General features: G+C 43.9%; 1 protein-coding gene across 2 annotated transcripts in view; it reads right to left on the bottom strand.

The window, feature by feature from the left end:
• Positions 1-11,396: 11,396 nt before the first annotated feature.
• The window catches only part of LOC124596011 (anoctamin-10), a 321,895-nt gene continuing 309,177 nt past the window's right edge, over positions 11,397-24,114 (bottom strand). For both annotated transcript variants that reach the window (XM_047134964.1, XM_047134965.1), the window contains one exon: positions 11,397-11,686. In XM_047134964.1, coding sequence (XP_046990920.1) covers positions 11,609-11,686 — 78 coding nt within the window. In that variant the 3' untranslated portion in view covers positions 11,397-11,608. The remainder of the gene's footprint in view (positions 11,687-24,114) is intronic.

Below are 24,114 nucleotides of genomic sequence, written 5' to 3'. Positions count from 1 at the left end.
CACGTGCTGAGGTCACAGCGTCTGTCCAGACTAGTCCCCACCACAAACGAAGACAGTAACAAATTTAATCTCTTAATTCTGATCACAGATTCGGACTCGAAATAAAAATCTGAGAAAATTGATAGCAAACAGACACCAGAGTGTTAATTAATTAGCAGTCAATCTTAATTAGTTACTTAATACTACTAAACTAATTTTCTCAGTTGCGCAGATACTACTGAGGTATTAACTACATAGAGGAGCATCGGTTAGACGGGCCAGGATCATTTTGACATTTCCCGTTTATTTAATATAGAAAACGACCAAGATATCGGAATTTAGCTTGGTTCCCTGGCCGTTATTTCGAATCGTCGTTGACGCCACGGGGTGGCGGAGGCATACGAAGTCTGCTGCGTTCTGGAAATCCGCGGCAGTTGCGTCCAGACAACCTTAAGGCAAAAACTCGGCCGCTCCTGTCGTCCAGAACAGCTGAAGAGGTTACACCTCCGACTTCTGTTAGGTTCGTTACAAAGACATTTTTGTATACTGCGGCGGTATGCTGTAGTTCGTTGACAGAGTCTTTGGTTCAAATGGCTCTGAGCACTATGGGACTTAACATCTATGGTCATCAGTCCCCTAGAACTTAGAACTACTTAAACCTAACTAACCTAAGGACAGCACACAACACCCAGCCATCACGAGGCAGAGAAAATCCCTGACCCCGCCGGGAATCGAACCCGGGAACCCGGGCGTGGGAAGCGAGAACGCTACCGCACGACCACGAGATGCGGGCACAGAGTCTTTAAACAAGCCGGAGAGCAGCTCTCTAACTCATTCCTTTGACGTTACTGAAGGTGTCGACATCGCAAGGTTCATCGTGCAGCAGTTACCGCCGTTTTGTGGCAAATGTTATTTTCTATTACCATGGGCTGTTAACCATCCCTGAGTTGCTCGTGATGTTTTCAATTACGAAGCACGCTGCAACTATGATGGTCGCGTCTGTGCTATCATTCGTTATATTTGCACCACGAGAGACCGGCGCTGCAAGCCGACATGTAACGTTGCATGCTCTCTTGTCCAACCCTCTTACTGTTACCGCATGCCTGACCCATGGTTCGCTTCCTTTTTATTTATTTATTTATTTACACGTCAAGTTCCGTAGGACCAAATTGAGGAGCATATCTCCAAGGTCATGGAACGTGTCAGTACATGAAATTACAACATAAAAGTAATAACAGATAAAAATAAATGTTTATGAACCCGAAAAAAGTCAATCCAAAAGTTTAAGTAAACGTAGTCAACAATACAATAAGAAACAGCTTAATTTTTCAAGGAACTCCTCGACAGAATAGGAGTGACCCATGAGGAAACCCTTCAGTTTCGATTTGAAAGCGCGTGGATTGCTGCTAAGATTTTTGAATTCGAGTGGTAGCTTATTGAAAATGGATGCAGCAGTATACTGCACGCCTTTTTGCACAAGAGTTGAGGAAGTTCAACCCAAATGCAGATTTGTTTTCTGCCGAGTATTAACCGAGTGAAAGCTGCTTATTCTTGGGAATAAGCTAATATTGTTAGCAAGAAATTACGGTAAGGGGAATATACATTGAATGGCCAATGTCAAAATACCCAGACTCATGAACATGGGTTGACAAGAGGTTCGTGAACTTCCACTACTTATTGCCCGAACCGCCGGTTTCTGAGCAAAAAAAATCCTTTTAGAATCGGAAGAGTTACCCCAAAATATAATACCACACGACATAAGCGAATGAAAATAAGCAAAGTAGACTGATTTTCGCGTCGAACGATCACTCACTTCTGATACCGTTCGAATATTAAAAATGGCAGTATTAAGTCTTTGAACAAGATCCTGAACGTGGGCTTTGCACGACAACTTACTATCTATCTGAACACCGAGAAATTTGAAATGTTCAGTTTCACTAATCATTTGCCCGTTCTGTGAAATTAAAACGTCAGGTTTTGTTGAATTGTGTGTTAGAAACTGTAAAAACTGAGTCTTAATGTGATTTAGAGTTAGTTTATTTTCTACAACTTAGGTCATGTACTGCACTATTTGAAACCGAGCCAATGTTGCACACAACATCCTTTACTACCAAGCTAGTGTCTTCAGCAAACAGAAATATTTTAGAGTTACCCGCAATACTAGAGGGCACATCATTTATATAAATAAGGTTCTAATGATCCATATTAACTCATTTCGCGCTTTCTATTGAGACTGATCTTTGCACACAAGACAATGTTTGTGAGAACTTTGTTCTTTTGACTTCTCCTGCAGAAATTGCATTGCTCGTCTAGCGGCTGCTTTAATGTGAGTGAGAAAGTTGGAAACGTCTCATTTGTGTGTCCATTTCTGAACAGGTGTATTGCCACACTATACTTACTTTCATTGGCCTGTAGCTTCCCTGCTGTCCCTTTAATCAGTTCTTTACTAGGCGAAGGAACACCTGTTGTAAGAAACTAAGTTCGACTCCTTGGACAGAAGATCAGTAGGCGAATGATCTGCTAGTGAACAATGATAGTTGTTAGAACTAATTCAGACTCTTAAGATGACAGAGAAGTTGACAATAGCTACAGCTATTCACCCAGTCAACCAAAACATAGGTTACAATTTCGTTTCGGTTATAGCTTAACTGCCTATTGTGGTATTAATTACTGCAGTATTTACAGCTTTAAAGAACTTCAAACGCACCTCATTATTCCTCACGTGCTGTGAAATTGAAATTTCGTGGCATGTTGCTCTTCCTGCCCGCCCAACAGGTCACGCATGCACGATCAGGCACTGTGGGCTCGTCAGAGGGCACTTGTGGCGGCAACAGGGCAGAGGCAGCGCCACGGCGAGACTTCCTGGGGTGGCGCGACGCAGCGGTTGGCACGTGACCCAAGGGAATTACGGGCCGTGAAACCAACTTGTGATGTCACACTAATCGCCTTGTCTGCCACACATCGTGAACCCTCAGCTCTGTAGGGTCCATGGGCTATCAAGATGTCAATGAAAAGCTACCCACAAAAATCCCTTAACTTTGTTGTGAGGTACCGAGCTTGCTTGTGCAAAGGATTATCAATGCGTAATGCAATACATTCCATTTATCGGCCAATCTAGGGTTGAAAAATGCGAAATTTGTTGTGGAACATCGAGGAATATTCGCATTTCAGCCTCCATAATTTCATGAAGTTCCAAAAGTTGGAGCCGGCCGTGGTGGCCGAGCGGTTCTAGGCGCTTCTGTCCAGAACCGCGCGACTGCTACGGTCGCATGTTCGAATCCTGCATTGGACATGGATGTGTGTGATGTCCTTAGGTCAGTTAGGTTTAAGTAGTTCTAAGTTCTAGGGGACTGATGACCTCCTATGTTAAGTCCCACAGTGCTCCGAGGCATTCTGAACCAATAGTTGGCAGAGCTATTTATAGCCCTCTAAATTGCAACTGCAGTGGAGGTGTGTTCCAAGCAGACAGCTATATTGGAGTTTCTTTTGGTGCAAAATAAGAGCATCGCACATATTCGTAGGCTCTTGGAGAATGTCTACAGAGTGAACAAAAGCACGGTGAGTCGTTGCGTGAGGTGCCTGTTATCACAACAAGATCGCGCACACATGTCCGATCTTCTGTGTGCCCACTGGCTGCACACAGCTGTGGTTCCTGCAGTGTTGGAATGTGTGGACACATCATTCGAGGTGATTGACAGATCACAATCTAACACCTCACAGCACCACTGGACGTCTCTGTTGGCAATGCGCGCGCGCGCGCACACACACACACACACACACACACACACACACACACACACACACACACACACAAACGTCCACCACCAGTTGGAGTACTCAAAGGTGTGCGCTCCTAGTTTCCTCACGGCCTAAGAGAAGAAGATGAAGAGCAACAAAGGGGCATCCTTGTAGAATTGCTTGCACGTTACGAGGCTGATTGCGACAATTTTTTGTCGATTATCGTCACAGCCGATGAAAGATGGGCTCACCGTTTTGAATCGGAAGCAAAACAGAGATTCGTGGAGTGGTGACACACTACCTCTCATTTAAAGACAAAGCTGCATCCTCAGACTATACATTCATGGCGACTGTCTTCTAAGATTCTGAAGGAGTTATTCCCTTTGATGTCCTCACATGGTGCAACGATTAACTCTGAAGTGTGTTGTGCTGTCGTCAGGAAATTGAAGAAACAAATTTAGGATGTTCATCATCACAAAAATGTAAATGAAGTTCTCCTTCCCCGGGGCAACGCAAGGCCTCAGACAAGTCTTCGTATCCAAGAGGAACTAACAGAAATTCATTGAACTGTTCTTCCTCATCCACCCTTCAACCTGGATCTCACACCACCGAAGCTCCATCTGATTGGCCCAAAGAAGCATGCAATCCGCTTTAAGCAGTGTGTGAATGATGGGGAGATTATTGATGCAGCAAGACGTTGCCTCCGACATCGACCATTCGAGTAGTACTACTGACCCTCAGTGTTACAGTAGCGTAAGCCTGGAGCATTGAAAGGAAATTATGTTGATAATAGGATTTTGTAGCCAAAAGGATGGGGAATACTACGGTGTATTGGACTCCTGAATAGAACCAATCTGCTTTCAGAAAAAGATGTGTTGCATTACTTATTGAACGCCCCTCGTACTGAAACACGTAGTCAAGAATTATTAAACTCATCTGAAATAGTAATTCGCACCCCGTCGTAGATGGTCGTAAGACCCGTAATGTCACGTGCTGTAACGCACGCAGGGGGACCCGTATATCGGCAGAACGGTGACATCTGTAGGACGGCGCCGCTGTTGAAGTGGGTAACAACTCTGTGGTGCGTTGCCGGGATAGGGGGAGGGTTTGTACATTGGCGCAACTGCTGAAGTCGTTTCCAGTCGGTGGGCTGGCCTAGAATGAGCCACGACAGGTGCGGAGCGGAAACGGCCAGATCTAGTCAGTCCAGCGCCGGAGGCCCCTGTGGGCGCGAAATCAGCGCCGGGCGTTTCTTCTTGCCACTGTTACACAGCTATGATCCAGGGTCAAGTAAGAGGATACGAAAACGAAGGTTCTACAACACTTCAACAAATTACCATCAAAGTCACACAAACGAGTTAAAAAGGCTTACATATCTTTGTGTCTTGTTGAAAGATCAAGTCTGCAACACTGCTTGTAATATGACATGAAAAGACCTCAATGGCTAAGTGCAAATAATCGTAGAAAAAATTCACAGTACATAGCAAATCCAATTTACAACAACTGTCTGTCCCCTTTTTTTTTTTTGTCATCAGTCTACTGACTGGTTTGATGCGGCCCGCCACGAATTCCTTTCCTGTGCTAACCTCTTCATCTCAGAGTAGCACTTGCAACTTACGTCCTCAATTATTTGCTTGACGTATTCCAATCTCTGTCTTCCTCTACAGTTTTTGCCCTCTACCGCTCCCTCTAGTACCATGGAAGTCATTCCCTCATGTCTTAGCAGATGTCCTATCATCCTGTCCCGTCTCCTTATCAGTGTTTTCCACATATTTCTTTCCTCTCAGATTCTGCGTAGAACCTCCTCATTCTTTACCTTATCAGTCCACCTAATTTTCAACATTCGTCTGTAGCACCACATCTCAAATGCTTCGATTCTTTTCTGTTTCGGTTTTCCCACAGTCCATGTTTCACTACCATACAATGCTGTACTCCAGACGTACATCCTCAGAAATTTCTTCCTCAAATTAAGGCCGGTATTTGATATTAGTAGACTTCTCTTGGCCAGAAATGCCTTTTTTGCCATAGCGAGTCTGCTTTTGATGTCCTCCTTGCTCCGTCCGTCATTGGCTATTTTACTGCCTAGATAGCAGAATTCCTTAACTTCATTGACTTCGTGACCATCAATCCTGATATTAAGTTTCTCGCTGTTCTCATTTCTACTACTTCTCATTACCTTCGTCTTTATCCGATTTACTCTCAAACCATACTGTGTACGCATTACACTGTTCATTCCGTTCAGCAGATCATTTAATTCTTCTTCACTTTCACTCAGGATAGCAATGTCATCAGCGAATCTTATCATTGATATCCATTCACCTTGTAATTTAATCCCACTCCTGAACCTTTCTTTTATTTCCATCATTGCTTCCTCGATGTACAGATTGAAGAGTAGGGGCGAAAGGCTGCAGCCTTGTCTTACACCCTTCTTAATACGGGCACTTCGTTCTTGATCGTTCACGCTTATTATTCCCTCTTGGTTGTTGTACATATTGTATATGACCCGTCTCTCCCTATAGCTTACCCCTACTTTTTTCACAATCTCGAACAGCTTGCACCATTTTATATTGTCGAACGCTTTTTCCAGGTCGACAAATCCTATGAAAGTGTCTTGATTTTTCTTTAGCCTTGCTTCCATTATTAGCCGTAACGTCAGAATTGCCTCTCTCGTCCCTTTACTTTTCCTAAAGCCAAACTGATCGTCACCTAGCGCATTCTCAATTTTCTTTTCCATTCTTCTGTATATTATTCCTGTAAGCAGCTTCGATGCAAGAGCTGTTAAGCTGATTGTGCGATAATTCTCGCACTTGTCAGCTCTTGCCGTCTTCCGAATTGTGTGGATGATGCTTTTCCGAAAGTCAGATGGTATATCGACAGACTCATATATTCTACACACCAACGTGAATAGTCGTTTTGTTGCCACTTCCCCCAATGATTTTAGAAATTCTGATGGAATGTTATCTATCCCTTCTGCCTTATCTGACCGTAAGTCCTCCAAAGCTCTTTTAAATTCCGATGCTAATACTGGATCCCCTATCTCTTCTAAATCGACTCCTGTTTCTTCTTCTATCACATCAGACAAATCTTCACCCTCAGAGGCTTTCAATGTATTCTTTCCACCTATCTGGTCTCTCCTCTGCATTTAACAGTGGAATTCCCGTTGCACTCTTAATGTTACCACCGTTGCTTTTAATGTCACCAAAGGTTGTTTTGACTGTATGCTGAGTCTGTCCTTCCGACAATCATATCTTTTTCGATGTCTTCACATTTTTCCTGCAGCCGTTTCGTCTTAGCTTCCCTGCACTTCCTATTTATTTTATTCCTCAGCGACTTGTATTTCTGTATTCCTGATTTTCCCGGAACATGTTTGTACTTCCTCCTTTCATCAATCAACTGAGGTATTTCTTCTGTTACCCATGGTTTCTTCGCAGCTACCTTCTTTGTACCTATGTTTTCCTTCCCAACTTCTGTGATGGCCCTTTTTAGAGATGTCCATTCCTCTTCAACTGTACTGCCTAGTGCCCTATCCCTTATTGTTGTATCTATAGCGTTAGAGAACTTCAAACGTATCTCGTCATTCCTTAGTACTTCCGTATCCCACTTCTTTGCGTATTGATTCTTCCTGACTAATGTCTTGAACTTCAGCCTACTCTTCATCACTACTATATTGTGATCTGAGTCTATATCTGCTCCTGAGTACGCCTTACAATCCAGTATCTGATTTCGGAATCTCTGTCTGACCATGATGTAATCTAATTGAAATCTTCCCGTATCTCCCGGCCTTTTCCAAGTATACCTCCTCCTCTTGTGTTTCTTGAACAGGGTATTCGCTATTACTAGCTGAAACTTGTTACAGAACTCAATTAGTCTTTCTCCTCTTTCATTCCTTGTCCCAAGCCCATATTCTTCAGTAACCTTTTCTTCTACTCCTTCCCCTACAACTGCATTCCAGTCGCCCATGACTATTAGATTTTAGTCCCCCTTTACATGCTGCATTACCCTTTCAATATCCTCATACACTTTCTCTATCTGTTCAGCTTGCGACGTCGGCATGTATACCCTTCTACGAATCATTAAACGACGTTTCCTGTCAGCCATGGACGATGGTCCGTAACCAAGAAGACGAGAGCTGTTCTTCTGTCTTGTCTCCCGAGTAGGCTTCTGTCCTTTGTCGTCCGATCATTGGCGTATTGTTCTCGGCTGGCAATTGGCCGAGGCGAAGTCGATGTCTTCATCCTCAGCGCCGCCCGTGGCGCTGGTGAAACTCGCGCCAAGTGGCGAGTCTCCATGGCACTGGGCACCAGCTTGCATCTTTGCGCCTGTGTTGCTTTTGCCCTGGCCGTGTCTTTTTCTGACGACACGCACACTGAAATGGACTTTTTTGATATTTCGCTACAAAAACAATTTATTTTTCCGTTTCTAACAGAAAATTGGCAAAATGAATACCCCGGCAATCCAGAGTTTATCAGGTAGTTGCTTAATAATCAAGCATCTGACTACGTGCAATTTATCTCAAACCGCATCACACATCACTTTCAGTGATTGATAGAGTAGAGAACAGAAGAAGCCCATGTATCTGGAATGCGCATATGAACGTGGGACAGTGAATCCTATAATGAATCTGAACTCGCGGTTGTTCTAACACGCAGGAGCTGACAGCTATACTCACCATAAACTTCAGCGTAATACGAGCACAGTTGTGACATTTTCCTGGTTGCTATGAAGTACGACGCGGGAATCGCTCTGCAGAGGACTCAACATTGGACGGCAGTTGGCTGTTCCAGTCGAGAACGCAGCCAGCAGATATCGATGTCACCAGCGCCAAGGCCAGACCCGAAGTTCCTCTTTCTAGTCAGTAAAGAACTGACCGCTCCATTCTTTCACATCCCAAGGGCAGCCGAGTGACCCGGACCTCTGCCAATTGCTCCGTCCTTATTGATAAGACCAATGGCAGATCGAGGGCGACTCCCTAGGTCGGCGGCACTCGTGCAGTCACGGTCACGGTCAGAGCCAGAGCTGCGACTGGTCACACAACAAAATAAGGTCGTGTGCATTCGTCTGCTATAGAACATAGATGTACGTTACTAAAACATTATTTAATTTATGTGACATACATAATTTTTATAACAGACGTATCCACATATTTCTTATTTTGTTTCTTTTATGACGTCTGTGGAAGAGTCGTTTTCCCAACATGTATGTATTATGCTTGTTGTTGTTGTTGTTTCTCATCACTATATTTTCCTGTTTCACCAATTCCATTGTACTTTGTTTATCGATACTTGGAAGATACCACTGGGTAATGGCATTGGCGGCAGAATCCGGCAGCGCTTTTTAAAATAAGAAAAGTGCCTATTCAAGTGTTATAAAAATTTGCAACATTATCTCGTTTGATCTGACGAGGATTGGAGTCCCAAATTCCTATCTTTCCCACAGGACAACAAAAGCTCTGAGATGGCGACCATGGATTCAGTCACTGTGTGAATCAGCAGCTAGGAATGCCAACCACTATACTATAAAGAGAAACTAAGAAAAATAGTGTGCCAAAAGGAATTCTCCATACTGAACGTGGAAACACGAAGATTAATGCTGAAAATTTTTAATTCTTGTGGTAACCTAAGGTAAATGGATGTCGCAGAATACTGCAAGCCTTAATGCAAAAAAGACAAGGAGAGCGATCCAAATGCAGCTTCTATTTCTGCCTACTATTAACTGAGTGAAATCTGCCGATTCTTGGGAATAAGCTCATATTGCTCATGGCAAAGGACATTAAAGAAAATATACATACTGAGATCAGTTTCAGAATTCCCAGACTCATGAGCTCGGGTCGACAAGAGATTCGCAAACTTACGCCACACACTCCTTGAACTAACCGTTTCCGAGCAAAACATGCCCATTTTGAATGGAAAGAGTTACCTCAGCATTTAATGCTGTATGCCTTAAGTGAATGAAAATGAGTAAAGTAGATTAATTTTCGTGTTGGGCTATCACCTATTACAGTTACTGTTCTAATGGTAAATATAGCAGCATTCAGTTTTTGAACAAGATCCTGAACATGAGTTTTCAATGACAGCTTACCACCTAGGAATTTGGATTGTACAGACTCGCCAATCATATGCCCATTCTGTTTCATTGACTGTAATAGAAGTACGTCCATCATATCACAAAGATGGAGTGTACAAATTTCCAACTCTCCGCTTTGAGGTAGTGGTAACACCTTGTATTTATGTTTCTTTTTAGTGAAAAAATATCTTTGAAAAATCATCCAACACCGCGTAAACACTCCGTGTTCTCGAGAGTGCTACTGTGTAAGAAAGGCAGACGTGTTCGTGCAGTGGGACGGTGAATCACCTGGAAATTACTGCTAAATGCAGAAAGGCATGCAGACGTCAATTAGTGAGGGACTGGCGGTCGACCTCCATGTAAGTATATTTACGGTGGTACTGATTAATATGCTGAAAGATCCGTAATATTAGGTTACACGACTGGAAATCACAGCAAATAGTCACAACCATAAAAATAACTGTGTCTGAAGTGCCCTGAAGTCGAACAACCACACAACACCAGTTGCACAAAATGTGGGGCCAGACTAAGATGCAGTGAAACACTCGTGAAGTACTTAACGAAACCTTCGTTTGGCCTATTCTTGTGTCCATCATTGATGGTTACAATGTGTTTATACAGAGAGAGAGAGAGAGAGAGAGAGAGAGAGAGAGAGAGAGAGAGTGAGAGAGTGTGTGTTTCTTCACATTAGAATGTCCTTCAGACGTACATTCATGTCTGAAGAATCGAATATTGCTATTACATGGTAAATATTACGAAATCGATTCGCATTTCGTGAATGTGTATTGACGTCAGCTATTAGTGACAGATGAAAATCTGTGCCGGGCCGGCTTGTTCGAGTCCCAGTCTAGCAAAGATTTTCGTCTGTTACAAACAAATGACGCCAGTTCGTATTCGCGTAATACTTTTCTTGTGTATTGTTCGTCAGTCTGTTACCCTCACCAAATATGATTAAAAAGAGGATGTACACAAGGTGTTGCGCCTCACGAAGAGGTAAATTGCGAAAATTCCGAGAACGTACATTCCAAGAAGATTGGTGCTTAACATTACTTTCTCACATACTACTAGAAGTGCCCAAGGGTGGAAATAATAAAAATTTGAGCCGATTTGGAGATTTGTGGACAGTTGTCATTCGTGCGCACCATTGTGACTGGAACACGAAAGGCAGTCAGTCAGTGACGGTTGTACCAGAAGAACCCTCCATCACACAGAGAAAAATGAATTGTGGAATATGAATTTAGATCAAGGTTTCGTAAGACTTCTGTTAGGAGATAGACAATCCCTTTGAAATGGTCAACTGTCACATAATCGTGCTCTTGGCACGGACGGGGCCATGTACAGGTATGTAAATTTTGACTCAGCTGGAAATCCAAACTGTATTTAAGCAAGTGTCATACATTTTTGCCACTGTCATTAGCCGAAGTTCAACTTAATGTCGACTGCTTAAGGTAACGTTAATGATCGTGGACTAGTTCGTTACATCACTGCGCAATGAGAATGCCTAATCATACATTCAGGCATTTTCCACAGCTGGTTCAAGAACAATGCCGGAAGTCGCAACATTGTTCACGAGATCAAGCTGACGACTAGTAAGGATGGGTAGCAGTAGAAGTGAGTACAAACATAAATATTTATTTTTCAACCAGAGAGGAACAATATCATCAAACGTGTTATATAAATTAAGTAACAATGTAAAAATGTCAACAAGAGTACAAAAGTGAGCACGGCCAAGGCATGACAGGTGGCGACTGCGGTGACGTCAGAGAGACCGCGGTCGCGGCTGGCGCCTGCAGAATGTAGACTGCTGTAGATTGTAGATCCAGGCTCGCTACTGGTTGCGGTTGTGCGGACCGTGGATGGTGCGGTACTTCCTTGTGAGCGCATGCCGCCGCGTCTTCAGCATCCGCTGCAACACACGCAGACATGCCGAGTTAGTACTATCAACACTGGCTTATGTACTGTAGCAGATGCTGCTGCTGCTGCTTCTGCTTACTTCTCTAGCTGCTTGTAAATTCAGACATCTACACCTCTACATCTACATACAAGATCCGCCATTAAAATTGCTACACCAAGAAGAAATGCAGATGATAAACGGGTATTCATTGGACAAATATATTATACTAGAACTGGAATGTGATTACATTTTCACGCAATTTGGGTGCATAGATCCTGAGAAATCAGAATCCAGAACAATCACCACTGGCCGTAGTAATAACGGCCTTGATACGCCTGGACATTGACATTGAGTCAAACAGAGCTTGGATGGTGTGTACAGGTACAGCTGCCCATGCAGCTTCAACACGATACCACAGTTCATCAAGAGTAGTGGCTGGTGCATTGTGACGAGCCAGTTGCTCGGACACCATTGACCACACGTTTTCAATTGGTGAGAGATCTGGAGAATGTGCTGGCCAGGGCAGCAGTCGAACATTTTCTGTATCCAGAAAGGCCCGTACAGGACCTGCAACATGCAGTCGTGCATTATCCCGCTGAAATGTAGGATTTCCCAGGTATCGAATGAAGGGTAGAGCGACGGGTCGTAACACATCTGAAATGTAACGTCCACTGTTCAAAGTGCCGTCAATGCGAACAAGAGGTGACCGAGACATGTAGCCAATGGCACCCCATACCATCACGACGGGTGATACGCCAGTATGGCGATGACGAATACACGCTTCCAATGTGCGTTCACTGCGATGTCACCAAACACGGATGCGACCATCATGATGCTGTAAACTGAACCTGGATTCTTCCGAAAAAATGACGTTTTGCCATTCGTGCACCCAGGTTCGTCGTTGAGTACACCATCGCAGGCGCTCCTGTGTGATGCAGCGTCAAGGGTAACCGCAGCCATGCCTCCGAGTTGATAGTCCATGCTGCTGCAAACGTCATCGAACTGTTCGTGCAGATGGTTGTTGTCTTGCGAACGTCCCCATCTGTTGACTCAGAGATCGAGACGTGGCTGCACGATCTGTTACAGCCTTGCGGATAAGATGCCTGTCATCTCGACTTCGAGGCCGTTGGGATCCAGCACGGCGTTCCGTATTACCCTCCTGAACCCACCGATTCCATATTCTGCTAACAGTCATTGGATCTCGACCAACGCGAGCAGCAATGTCGCGATACGATAAACCGCAATCGCGATAGGCTACAATCCGACCTTTATCAAAGTCGGAAACGTGATGGTACGCATTTTTCCTCCTTACACGAGGCATCACAACAACGTTTCACCAGGCAACGCCGGTCAACTGCTGTTTGTGTATGAGAAATCGGTTGGAAACTTTCATCATGTCAGCAAGTTGTAGGTGTCGCCACCGGCGCCAACCTTATGTGAATGCTCTGAAAAGCTAATCATTTGCGTATCACAGCATCTTCCTCCTGTCGGTTAAATTTCGCGTCTGTAGCACGTCATCTTCGTGGTGTAGCAATTTTAATGGCCACTAGTGTATTATACGGTACATGGCGGAGGCTACCCTGTACCACTAGCAGTCATTCCCTTTACTGGTCCACTCGCAAATGGAGCGAACGAAAACTGCTGTCTGTCTTCGCGGTCCTAATGAGTAACGTATGTTTGCGGCAGTAGAATCGTTCACAATCCAGCCGCAAAAGTCATTTCGCTAAATTATCTCAATACTACTTCGCAGAAACGTCGTTTTCTCACCCCCTTCAGGGATTCCCATTTGACTTCACGAAGTATCTCCGTAATAGTTGAACCTGCTGTAACAAATGTAACAGCATGCCTCTGAACTCCTTCAATGCCTTCGTGTAATCCAACCTAGTGCGGGTTCCAAACACACCAGCACTAATCAAGAATGGGTCGCGGTCTCCCTTTGTAGGAGTTACCCTTTCCTGGAAGTCTTCCAATAAACTGAAGTCGACCATTTGCCTTCCCTTCTACCGATCTTAACCCTGGGTTCGGTTTGGGGCGGCGGTGGGGTGAGTGGACTGCTGTAGCCTGTTGTGGAGTTTTGTATCGCTGAGGGCTACGGCGGGGACGAAGCCTCTCAGTCGTTTCTACGTCCCCAGTTCCATACAATAAAATACTGGTCCGTAATTTTGCGGGTCTGTTGTTTCATCCTTCTTATATAGAAGAGTCACCTAAGTTTCTTTCTTGGGATTTCGCGATGGGTGCAGCCTCGTGATGCCAAATGAGAAGCTACATGACAGTAGTAGCTGCTCCATGGTCTGGAAAGCCTGCAAACGGCCGAGAGAGCCGTGCTAACCGCATGCCCCCCAGTACCTTATCTGCCTATCGCCTTAAAGTGGAGGATGACATGGCGGTCGGCAGACATCCCTTGTGCCTAGAAGGCCTGGACGGAAGCTTGTCAACTGCCACACCAGGCTGGTCGGTGTGTGACTGGGTTGTAGCCTTTGAGTCGCTTAGTGATTTTAGTAGGACTGGAATTTTCTCGGGTTCTCGGCAAGATTTCTCGTCAAGGCATGACGGAGGTAGTAGTTGACTACACGTTTCGATCTGTTTATCGGCGCATAAATTTCGTCGAAAGTGTAGAAATCTCGCATACAGACGAACACCATGTAATCAAAGGTATCCGGACACCCCAAAATATACGTTTTTCATATTAAGTGCATTGTGCTGCCACCTACTGCCAGGTACTCCATATCAGCGACCTCTGTAGTTATTAGACAACGTGAAAGAGCAGAGTAGGGCTCTCCGCGGAACTCAAGGACTTCGAACGTGGTCTGGTGGCTGGATGTCACTTGTGTCATACGTCTGTACGCGAGATTTTCACACTCCTAAAAATCAGTAGGTCCACTGTTTCCGATGTGAAAGTGAAGTGGAAACGTGAGGGACACTTACAGCACAAAGGCATACAGGCCGACCTCGTCTGTTGACTGACAGACCGCCGACAGTTGAAGAGGGTCGTAATGTGTAATAGGCAGACATCTATCCAGAACATCACACAGGAATTCCAAACTGCACCAGGGTCCACTGCAAGTACTGTGACAGTTAGGCGGGAGGTGAGAGAACTTTTATTTCATGGTCGAGCGGCTGCCCGTAAGCCACATATCACGCCGATCATCCCTCGCTTTGTGTAAGAAGCGTAAACATTAGACGATTGAACAATACAGAAACGTTGTGTGGAGTGACGAATCACGGTACACAATGTGGCGATCCGATGGCAGGTTGTGGGTATGGGTATGGGTGTGGTGAATGGCCTGTGAACGTCATCTGCCAACGTGCGTACTGCCAACACTAAAATTCGGAGGCGGTAGTGTTATAGTGTGGTCGTGTTTTTCATGGAGAGGGCTTGCACCCCTTGTTGTTTTGCGTGGCACTATCACAGCACAGGCCTACATTGATGTTTTAAGCAGCTTCTTGCTTCTCACTGTTGAAGAAAAATACGAGAATGGCGATTGCATATTTCAACACGATCGAGCACGTGTTCATAATGCACTGCCTGTGGCGAAGTGGTTACACGACAATAACATCCCTGTAATGGTCTGGCCTGCACAGAGCCCTGACCCGAATCCTAAAGAACACCTTTGGGATGTTTAGGAACGCCAAAGTCGTGCCAGGCCTCACCGACCGACATCGATACCTCTCCTCAGTATAGCACTCCGTGAAGAATGGGCTGCCATTCCCCAAGAAACCTTCCAGCACCTGCGAGAGTGAAAGCTGTCATCAAAGCTAAGGGTGGGCCAATACCATATTGAATTCCAGCATTACCAGTGTAGGGCGCCACGAACTTTTGAGTCATTTTCAGCCAGGTGTCCGGATACTTTTGATCACATACTGTAGGAATGCCGTCATTACTTCCTCAACGACGGGGAAATTTATAAGCGCGTTACACAAAAATGTTGTGACTGATGCGGTTCAAAATTGTTCAAATGGCTCTGAGCACTATAGGACTTAACAGCTGTGGTCATCAGTCCCCTAGAACTTAGAACTACTTAAACCTAACTAACCTAAGGACATCACACACACCCATGCCCGAGGCAGGATTCGAACCTGCGACCGTAGCAGTCGCACGGTACTGATGCGGTGAAACAGTGCGTGCAGGACAACAAATTTCACGCGTTAATTGACTCCTGCAAAGACGAAAAAAAATCACTTCCCGAGAAGACAGCATGAAAATATATTCCAGTTATCCTCGCCGGTGTTTGGCAGTATGTTGCTTTACACGTGAGAGAACCTTTTTGAATGTAAGCCAATTAAGTTTTTCAACACAAACTTTAAAACAAACGCGCAATTGTAAAAATTAGGCGATGCAAGTTGCCGGGAAAATTTTTGCTTCCTCTATTTGTACAATAAATATCACCCCCAGTACACGTAAATCATTACCTCTAAAATTATGAAAATATCTAATTTTATGCATGAAATTCTCGCTTATGGCTTGCAATCCCTTCCTAGAAAATTATTTGCAATTCCCAATTCTGCTTTGTCTCCCGATTTCGTGCCTTCCATGCCTTTTACAAAAATATTAATATACGTACAAATATATTTAACATTATTTCGGTTTATTTTTGGGTAAGTAACGTAAAAACTGAAAATAAAAGATAAAACATTTTCCGCATAGGCACTCGACCCCGCATACCGACCCCGATTGCCGTTCTGCACTCTTTCCGCCGCACCAACAGGCCCTACTTACTAAATTCCAAAAAATATGGTTCTTGTAGAATGTATGAGAATTCTTAGTTGTAAATTCAGCTAAATACCTAGGAACTACAATTACGAACTACTTAAACTGGAAGGAACACACAGAAAATGTTGTCGGGAAGGCTAACCAAAGACTGCGTTTTATTGGCAGGACACTTAGAAAATGTAACAGACTTACTAAGGAGACTGCTTACACTACGCTTGTCCATCCTCTTTTAGACTACTGCTGCGCGGTGTGGGATCCTTACCAGATAGGACTGACAGAGTACATCGAAAAAGTTCAAAGTAAGACAGCACGTTTTGTATTATCGTGAAATACGGGAGAGAGTGTCACAGAAATGATACTGATTTGGGCTGGAAATCATTAAAAGAAAGGCATCTTTCGTTGTGACGGAATCTTCTCACGAAATTCCAATCACCAGCTTTCTCCTCCGAATGCAAAAATATTTTGTTGACACTGACCTACATAGGGAGGAACGATCACCACGATAAGGTAAAGGAAATCAGAGCTCGTACGGAAAGATATAGGTATTCATTCTTCCCGCTCGCTATACGAGATTGGAATAGTAGAGAATTGTGAAGATGGTTCGATGAACCCTCTGCCAGGCACTAGAATGTGATTTGCAGAGTATCCATGTAGATGTAGATGCAGAAGATCACTAGCAGATAGCTGATTTGGGGAGGGGACCAAAAACCGAGGTCGTCGTTCCCAACGCGTTAAGGAATAATGAGGATGGATGTCGGCCGTGCCCTTTGAAAGTAACCGTCCCGGAATTTGCCTGAAACGATTTAGGGAAATCAAGGAAAATCTAAAACAGGATAGCCGGATTCTATCGTCGTCCTCCAGAATGCGAGTCCAGTGTGCTAACCATTCGCTCGGTCACCAGCAGCACAGAGGTGTGTAAGCACTCTGTCCATCCGGTAATGGAGCGGTGAGAATCTTTAATAGACGGTATAGAACATAGTTTTCTGCTTCGCCACCCACATTACTATAACAATTCGTAGCCCTACTGACAGTAATTCCACTGTAGCTCTTTGTTACAACTGTAATGCCTACATTGAGTTTCACGTACAAAGCAAGCGCAAGCCCGCATACTAGCTAGCTAGGAAACTGCCGCCTACTGGCCCGGCACATAAACTAAAAAGGAGACCGCACCTAATTGTCTGCACACATTTCGCCCAAATTTAAGGTATACGCAGGGCTTGGTCGGAAGTGTTATAAACAGCTTTAATAGGAACCGCTATCAGTCACCTTGCACTAGTTGTAGGTATTAGCAGGAACTGTGACCGAATGAACAATTGAGGGAGATTTTGGTAAACATTTTTGGAATACAGTGATCAATAGATTATTATATTTTGACTAAAGTTCAGTCTTGATCACACCATTTATGTTTCAATGACATAGGTAACCGGTTTCGGTTCAGTTGACTTCGTAGCAGCTGAGGAGAGCTCCGCCTACCATCCTAAGGGAGCCATGGGTCTGATGATGGTTATGTAAAAATAACCGAAACCGGTTACCTATGTCATTGAAACATAAATGGTGTGATCAAGACCGAACTTTAGTCAAAATTGAGGTAGAGTTCATTATTGTTACGTGATTTATTTTGGTCCGCGAGTGAGTCAGTTTGGAGTCACTGCAATTAGCTGCTCTTTTATTGAGAAAGGTACATGTATAGAAATATTTTCATATCAACTTTGCAGGAACCGATGTTTAACGCTTGAATATTTTACTAAACCATTAATTCAGACTGCTGTTGTCTGTTGTGTGTCTGTGGACTCCTGCTGAAGTACCAGGGAAGGCACATCAAGATCTCAAACCTTTGAACTTCCACGGTAAGTGTCTATTTGAATAAAGTCTTCTTCCGGTAATCGGGCGCGTCATTTTGTAGCACCAGAAACAATCGTAAAACGAAGTCGACATTCCAACCTACACTGCTGGCCATTAAAACTGCTACAACAAGAAGAAATGCAGATGATAAACGGGTATTCATTGGACAAATATATTATACTAGGACTGACATGGGATTTCATTTTCACGCAATTTCGGTGCAAAGATCCTGAGAAATCAGTACCCAGAACAATCACCTCTGGCCCTAATAACGGCCTTGATACGCCTGGACATTGAGTCAAACAGAGCTTGGATGGCGTGTACAGGTACAGCTGCCCATGCACAGTGCATCAAGAGTAGTGACTGGCGCATTGTGACGAGCCAGTTGCTCGGTCACCATTGACCAGACGTTTTCAATTGATGAGAGATCTGGAGAATGTGCTGGCCAAGGCAGCAGTCGAACATTTTCCTGTATCCAGAAAGGCCCATACAGGACCTGCAACATGCGGTCGTGCATTATCCTGCTGAAATATAGGGTTTCGCAGGGGTCCAACGAAGGGTAGAGCCACGGGTCGTAACACATCTGAAATGTAACGTCCACTGTTCAAAGTGACGTCAATGCGAACAAGAGGTGACCGAGACGTGTAACCAATGGCACCCCATACCATCACGCTGGGTGATACGCCAGTATGGCGATCACGAATATACGCTTCCAATGTGCGTTCACCACGATGTCGCCAAAACACGGATGCGGCCATCATGATGCTGTAAACAGAACCTGGTGTCACCCGAAAAAATGACTTTTGCGATTCGTGCACCCAGGTTCGTCGTTGAGTACACCATCGCAGGCGCTCCTGTCTGTGATGGGTAACTGCAGCCATGGTCTCCGAGCTGGTAACCCATGCTGCTGCAAACGTCGTCGAACTGTTCATGCAGATGGTTGTTGTCTTGCAAACGTCCCCATCTGTTGACTCAGGAATCGAGACGTGGCTGCACGATCCGTTACAGCCATGCGGATAAGATGCCTGCCATCTCGACTGCTAGTCATATGACGCCGTTGGAATCCAGCATGGCGTTCCGTATTACCCTCCTCAACCCACCGATTCCATATTCTGCTAACAGTCATTGGATCTCGACCAACGCGAGCAGCAATGTCGCGATACGATAAACCGCAATCGCGATAGGCTACAATCCGACCTTTATCAAAGTCGGAAACGTGATGGTAGGCATTTTTTCTCCTTACACTAGTCATCACAAGGTTTCACCAGGCAACACCGGCCAACTGCTGTTTGTGTATGAGAAATATGAGAAATGGGTGGAAACTTTCCTCATGTCAGCACGTTGTAGGTGTCGCCACCGGCGCCAACCTTGTTTGAATGCTCTGAAAAGCTCATTATTTGCATATCACAGCATCTTCTTCCTGCCGGTTAAATTTCGCGTCTGTAGCACGTCACCTTCGTTGTATAGCAATTTTAATGGCCAGTAGTGTACTTTGTACCGGTCCTCGTTAGGAGGATACAACTGTAGGGTTCGGGTAATGGGCTTTCCTATTCACCGAATATAGGTGGGGGGAAAATCCGCTTCAGTTCTCAGCAATCCCATGTACAGAGTTTATCATAATTAACAGCGAAAGCTGACGCGGGTGAAATCACGCGTTAATACAAGCAGAAACGTACGAGTTATCGTGGCTCCGGAAACGACCAGTTCGAAATAATTGCGAATATGTGGCTACAGTTGGTTTGAAATGTAAACTTTCCGGCAAAAAAAAAACCCTATTAATTTGGATCCGAATTTCACCCTTCGCCGACGTTAGAAGGAACACAATACTGTTTCACCAAGTTACACGTCACAATTCACTGTACATTCTTACACGCTATAGGAGATGTTCCATGTGTCTTACTCCCTTTTGGTAAGTTTAGTAGACGTCTTGAGACACCTCTCATCGGCATGAGGCTGGGACAGGGGTGTTACCACGACAACCTATACTGTTTGAAAATCATTGCTTCTGGACACTGACGCAGCAGTGGCGGTGTCGGATCTGAATCACGTTATATTGGCGTGTGCCGAGTACTCCGCCTCACAGACAGTTTCGTAAAAAAAATTGTTTCCGAGGGCCTACCAACTCCACACAAGTATAACTGCTCTACTTTACCGGTTCGATATACAAGTATACAGGTATTATATGCTCGCGAAATATTTAAAAGACGCCGATATGCAGCTTTGACCTTTATACTATGTGGGTCTTTTCCTTCCAAGCAACAAGCCCGGTTCGAAAACGGACATCTGTTTGTGTTTCCACTTTGTGATAGTAACTTTCCTTTGTAAACAACGCCGCTATCCAGCTTTGAATTATAATTTGCAGTGGATATCATTATCCTCCGAAATCAGGCCAATTCGAAACCTGGGTCGTAATTTTGTGTTTTTTTTTTTAATTATATAACGGACATGTCTTTGAACTTCACTCTATTATCATTGTTCTGTTGTGAATATTGCACTAATGTTAACCTGGCACTGTTTTAACTATTGCTGGCTTTCCGGATTTCGTCTCTTACAAGGGGAGGCCGCCAATTGTGAAATTCAGATTCGATTCATACTGCGCATAATAAAAGCTCATGGCCAGAGGTGTAATGTGGCAAAGCACCAAGATGCACTTCTCAGCCGTTGTCGAGAAAATCGACAGTTAAAAGAAACCGTTGCGGTGAAATACTCTCTACGATTGATAAATTTCTACAGCGTCGTGGCGCAGCGGTAAGCGCTCGGGTTCGTAATCCGAAGGTCGCCGGATCGAATCTCGCGCCATGCAACCCTTTTTTAGTATTTGTTTTTGTAATTCAAATATATATATATATATATATATATATATATATATATATATATATATAATTCCCGGCAATCAGTTGCAACAATTATGCATATAATAAGTTGTTGAAAGTCGTTAGTCGTGGAAAAACTGGCGACTTCGAACATCATTATGTTTTCCGCAAACAAAGTTGTATTTCACAAATGTTATTAATTGTCTTCATAATGTTAACCACGTATAGTTAACGGAAGACGTAGAAACGGTATTGCGAAACGAATACATATAGCGTAAGTCAAACGTTCGAATTAGAATAGAGACCCCACGAACACAAATTTGCTGCGGCAGGTATGAAATATAAACTCCATTACTCGCTCGGTACACTTTAAGGACAGATGTTGAATGGGCCGAAACGAGCCGCCGTATAACAGCGTAGTTGCCTGCTAACTTCGAAAGAAGGTAGATGCGGTCCCTAGCGCAACTTATAACGTCGTCGAAAATCAGTGGGCACGGGAGAGCTTTGGTACACCCTGTTAAAAAAAACGGAAAAATGGAGGCGGTACAATTGGAGAGCGATCCGCCTTCACCAACATGCATAAGCAATTCACATATATATATATATATATATATATATATATATATATATATATATATATATATATATATTTGAATTACAAAAAACTAATAATAAAAAAAACTGCACGGCGCGAGATTCGATCCGGTGACCTTCGGATTACGAACCCGAGCGCTTACCGCTGCGCCACGACGCTGTAGAAAATTATTAATCGTAGAGAGTATTTCACCGCAACGGTTTCTTTTAACTGTCGATTTTCTCGACAACGGCTGAGAAGTGCATCTTGGTGCTTTACCACTTTACACCTCTGGCCATGAGCTTTTATTATGCGCAGTATGAATCGAATCTGAATTTCACAATTGGCGGCCTCCCCTTGTTAGTGTTTTTAATGTACATTAAGAACTTATGTTTGTATATCGAATTTTTTATATATTGTTCTACTGCGGACATTGCAGTTATGTTAATATGCCACTTCTTTAACTACTGGTGTCCAAAGCTAAAAAAATGAAAATACTACTACCTTTTGCATGCAATACCGAACTAGTCTACGCAGTGACGGAAGAATTATTTCAGACAGTCGCGGATCATCTGGTAAAACTTGACACGACACACTCTGCAGCTCCAGTTCAACCGTATCAACGGTAGCGATAGTATCTAGATAATTTCAGAAATAAAAACCCAAAGCAGCCACTTACGAGCCGGTATACAGTCTTATATCAGCAGCAAAATGTCCCGGTGCTACCTCATGCATCTATCACAGTCCTTACCCACGGCCCATGGGTGACATTTGAGCCCAATCAAATGAGGACTTGATAGAAAAGTTTACCTTTCGCACACTCGTCCACGGCGCTAACTAGGAGAATATTGCGTAATGAAGTCACTGCCGGCTTTTAACGACATATTCGCAGTTTCTCGCGACCGGCTCATTTGCGGGGCCGTGTTTACTGGAACGTTTTTATGGTCGTATCGCAGACTTTCAGTTGACGCTCTTAATTATGATATACCGTCCACACCGTATACCAGCGGAAAAATGCTCCTATAAATGCAAATATGTTCGTGTTTGTTTAAAAGACTGATTGGAAAATGGAATACCGGCTGCCTCATTTTACCTACCTCAGAACATACAAAAAATTTTGACACGCGAACATATTCGCCCTTTTTTTTAACAAGCAACTCACCTCATACTCCCGTAAAGTCCCCTAACTGTAACTCACTCACACCCACTACTCCATCATTGTAAGTCGCTCATACCCATCCACTTCCAGTTGCCTTTTCTCACCACTCACTCATTCAACTCAACTCACTGTCATGATGGCTTTGTGTCTGTCATTGTCTCCGACGTCGCATCCACAGTCCCCTTCATTCTGTCCTACTACTACAGGCTCCCGTCACTACCACTGCCTACCTCTTGCTCTCTCTTACTACCACTATCTCATTCCTTTCATACTATTTCAGCTCTCTGTTCTCACTGTCTCTTCCTCGTTATCATCATAGATTGTGTTGCGTCTCACCCACTTCCACTTTTTCTTTTTATTTATTCCTCCCCCCCCCCCTTGACAATGTCTCCTTCACTCTTTTCCTTCACTGCCAACTATGTTCCACTGAGACTGTATCCCTCTCTTTCACATTGCCATTTTCTCATTCCCTCTTTCTGACACAACCACTGATTACTATCTTCCAGCATTTATTATTTTTCATTCTCTTTGCCACAGCCACTGTCTTCTCTCCCAGCATAAAAAAGCTGAAATATGATCACAGGCCAGAATTTTTGGAAAAATTTTTAAAGGTACTGCAGAAAGTAGAATGAGGCAGCCAGAACCCCACATTTAAGACAGTCTTTCAGTCAGTAGCATATTCGCTTTTTTGTGCTCTAATAGCAGCATTTTTCCGCTGGTTCCGTTCTTTAACTGCAGCAGGGCATGTAACTCATACGAAAAGAAATGTATTGGTCAGCAAAATTTAGTTAGTTTACTTATGTGAAACTGAAATACCGCAAAACTAATTTTACAGCTTGGACCAGATTTTACGTGCAAAAAAATTTCGCATGTGCTTCAATACAACATGGTGTTTCATGATGACAATGGGGATAATTGAAAGCGTATTTCTCCGTGATACGTCACTTCGCAAGCTATGTTTTCCGCCTCACACACTATGTTACGTGCGTATTCTACGTGTACAAGTAGGGTGACTTTATACCTCTGTATCTCGGAAATGGGTAAAGATATGAAGAAAATTTTCAAGGCTGTTCGAGATCGAGATCTTAGGAAAACATCGTAAAAATTAGAGCTATTTGCTGTGCATATATATATTAGGTGTATGCTGTCGAATGCGTATTGATAGGGAACGTGATCAGAATGCTTCAGTTTTTTCGTGTTGAAGGCTATTAGAAAAGTCGGTCGGAAATTCGATTTTGCTTTAAAACTGTTTTATTGGCACAGAACGACACAGCCTAATACTCAAAAGAATTTTTTTCCAACGTTTGACGTTGTACAAGGAAATTTGCCTCCAGCTCTGAT

Source organism: Schistocerca americana, chromosome 2 (genome assembly GCF_021461395.2).
Source record: "Schistocerca americana isolate TAMUIC-IGC-003095 chromosome 2, iqSchAmer2.1, whole genome shotgun sequence".
Lineage (NCBI taxonomy): Eukaryota > Metazoa > Arthropoda > Insecta > Orthoptera > Acrididae > Schistocerca > Schistocerca americana.
Note: the sequence above shows the minus strand (reverse complement) of the source record. Positions and strands in the feature narration are given on the sequence as shown.